Raw genomic sequence first — 2500 nt, 5'->3', positions numbered from 1 at the left:
AGGGAGTCTTCAGACAGGAGGGAGAAGGGTAAAGATACCATCGTTGTTTCTATGTCTTTTCGTATATATATTCCGACGAGCAGGCTTCTTTACTGTCCCATTAAAAGGTTTCTTTCGGCTATCATTGGTCGTTTAGAATATAGTTCTTTATCGCCATTGGCTGCTGTTACAGATGAGGTACCGAACGATTCTACAGTCTTGTTTTGATTGACGGTATCTAAGACATTATAAGACTCTGTACAGGAGGAAAGTGATAGAAAGAACTTTACGCATAGTTATCTCAGAGTGTCTGTGAAGGGGGAAGAGAGAGAGGAAGAGAGCGAGACAGAGAATTACGTAGCACACAAAAACATCGAAACACACTATCATGCAGCTTTTAACAGCTATGGACTATCATTTACTAACACATTCACAAGACTATGTATTCTGGCCACATACTGACAGAAGCGAGTGAGAGAGGAACTTATAAATAAGAGGATTGTTAGAAACCATCACTTACGTTTTCAAACAAACTGGAGATTGACGGACACATCGCTTGTATTTTCCCATTCTACTTTGGAACTTTGGCAAATGTTAACAACATCTTTGACAGAATAGTAACAGTACATGTTGATATATTCTGTAGATGTGGCACTTCATTCACTAATCTTACCATTTAATTTTTGCAATTGTCGCAGACGCAATTCCTTTAATATTCTTCAATAACTTTATATTTCTGACAACAATTGGTTGCTTCTGTTCAACTTCCGAAACATTTCTTATCAAGTTAAAAAAAAAAAATGATAAATTATAACTTAACGATCTGAGTAATCGTTCATTCATATATATTTATATAAACTCCCACAAAATATTACGCTCTCAGTTACACACACACACAACTTTACATAAACATTCTGTATAAAAACAAGTGAAAAAAAAAAAAGAGACCTTTAATAAAGTTTGCCATTTGTTACTGTGTAAGCTGACTTTATAAAAAAATAACCTGAAACGATTGTTTCAAAACCACAAATATAGATTTTATCGCTTTTAATGTGGTAAAAAAAATATGGTCATCTTTTAACACCGCATCATCTATTTACAAAGCAGAAAAATATCTTCACGTGTACCAGCATACACCAAACAGTAAACCTGAGTGAAAACTATTTCTCCGTGGAAAAATATTTCGTTACCAGTAGAAGAAGACATTGAAAATGATACCCGAGCATCACTCTCTACTGGATGGGGATTCTTTATCTCTGTCCACTCATCATCACCATCATCTTCACCATCATCAAACGTCTAATCAGGATATACCCAGCAGTGATGACGAATCAGAAAAAATGCGAATACAGCGAAAACGTGGTTATACGAAGAATGGTCTCTGTGGTGACGTTGGTTCTCCGGACTCGTTAAAGTTGACCCCTGTCCATTCCCTTGCTGTAACATGTTCATCTCACGCTTCAGCTGTTCGAAAGGCACGCCGAAAAAATCCTCAGTCCGTCGAAGATATCCAGAATCAAAGAGTTTTAGCAAATGTACGTGAACGTCAACGTACGCAGTCATTAAACGAAGCATTTGCCCAACTTCGTAAAATCATTCCGACCCTGCCGTCTGATAAACTGAGCAAAATACAAACACTCAAGCTTGCAGCGCGGTATATTGATTTCTTATATCAGGTACTTCGTAGTGATGACACGGACAATAAAATGGCATCGTGTAGCTATATGGCACACGAGAGACTAAGTTATGCTTTCTCTGTGTGGCGGATGGAAGGTGCGTGGTCAATGGGAGGACACTGAACTTTGTAATGAAATTCCCACATCCAACTGTGTAAAGAAGAAGCGTAACAATCGATCGTCTATCGACGTTACACTACAGCAAACATTGTATATTTAATTACATGTGATATAAACAGTATGGTCAAAATCTCCAGGTGCTTGACTGTGACATTCTATTTAATCTGTCGAGTGATTGTTCCTGTAAATGGTGACAAAAGAGAGAATTTGACAGTTCAATGACAGTCGTCTCTACAGCTGAACCGAAACGTTGCCAGTGACCACAAGCGCCGAATGTATTGCATACAGACACAGGTCAGTAAGAAATGACATTCAGACAAAAAAGGTGACAAAGGTGTGGTACAAAAAAAAGTGGTTAACTTCGGTCGTCAGTGTTGTAACGTTTCGTAAGTTATCTGGAAGGCTCCGTACGGTGAGTATCCATCCTGTCCATGCAGAGGTGACTGTGCCAGCTTCCAAAACTGGAAACAGATGATAAATTAATGTACAGATTTTTAAAATGCATTTAATATGACACTTTTTAATGGACTGATAAAGTGTTTTTTTTTAGTTCTTGAAATATACTATAAATATAAGAATATATATATATATATTTTGGATACATAATTCAAGTTATTTTAGTTTTTATTTCATCATCGTGCTTCTTCCTTTAAATGTCGATTACTATATATTTTTCTGTGTTTTGGATGTTCTCTTCGCTACCTATTTATATTTTTGCAATCTAC

The 2500-nt window shown here is 36.8% G+C and overlaps 1 protein-coding gene across 1 annotated transcript; it reads left to right on the top strand.

Moving 5' to 3' along the window:
- The first annotated feature begins 180 nt into the window (after positions 1-180).
- LOC115216493 (twist-related protein 2-like) lies at positions 181-2165 on the top strand. The gene has a single exon (XM_029785915.2). The coding sequence runs from the start codon at positions 1191-1193 to the stop codon at positions 1776-1778; it is 588 nt and encodes a 195-aa protein (XP_029641775.1). The 5' UTR covers positions 181-1190; the 3' UTR covers positions 1779-2165.
- The last annotated feature ends 335 nt before the right edge of the window (positions 2166-2500 follow it).

Source organism: Octopus sinensis, linkage group LG10, assembly GCF_006345805.1.
Source record: "Octopus sinensis linkage group LG10, ASM634580v1, whole genome shotgun sequence".
Classification (NCBI taxonomy): Eukaryota; Metazoa; Mollusca; class Cephalopoda; order Octopoda; family Octopodidae; genus Octopus; species Octopus sinensis.
Note: the sequence above shows the minus strand (reverse complement) of the source record. Positions and strands in the feature narration are given on the sequence as shown.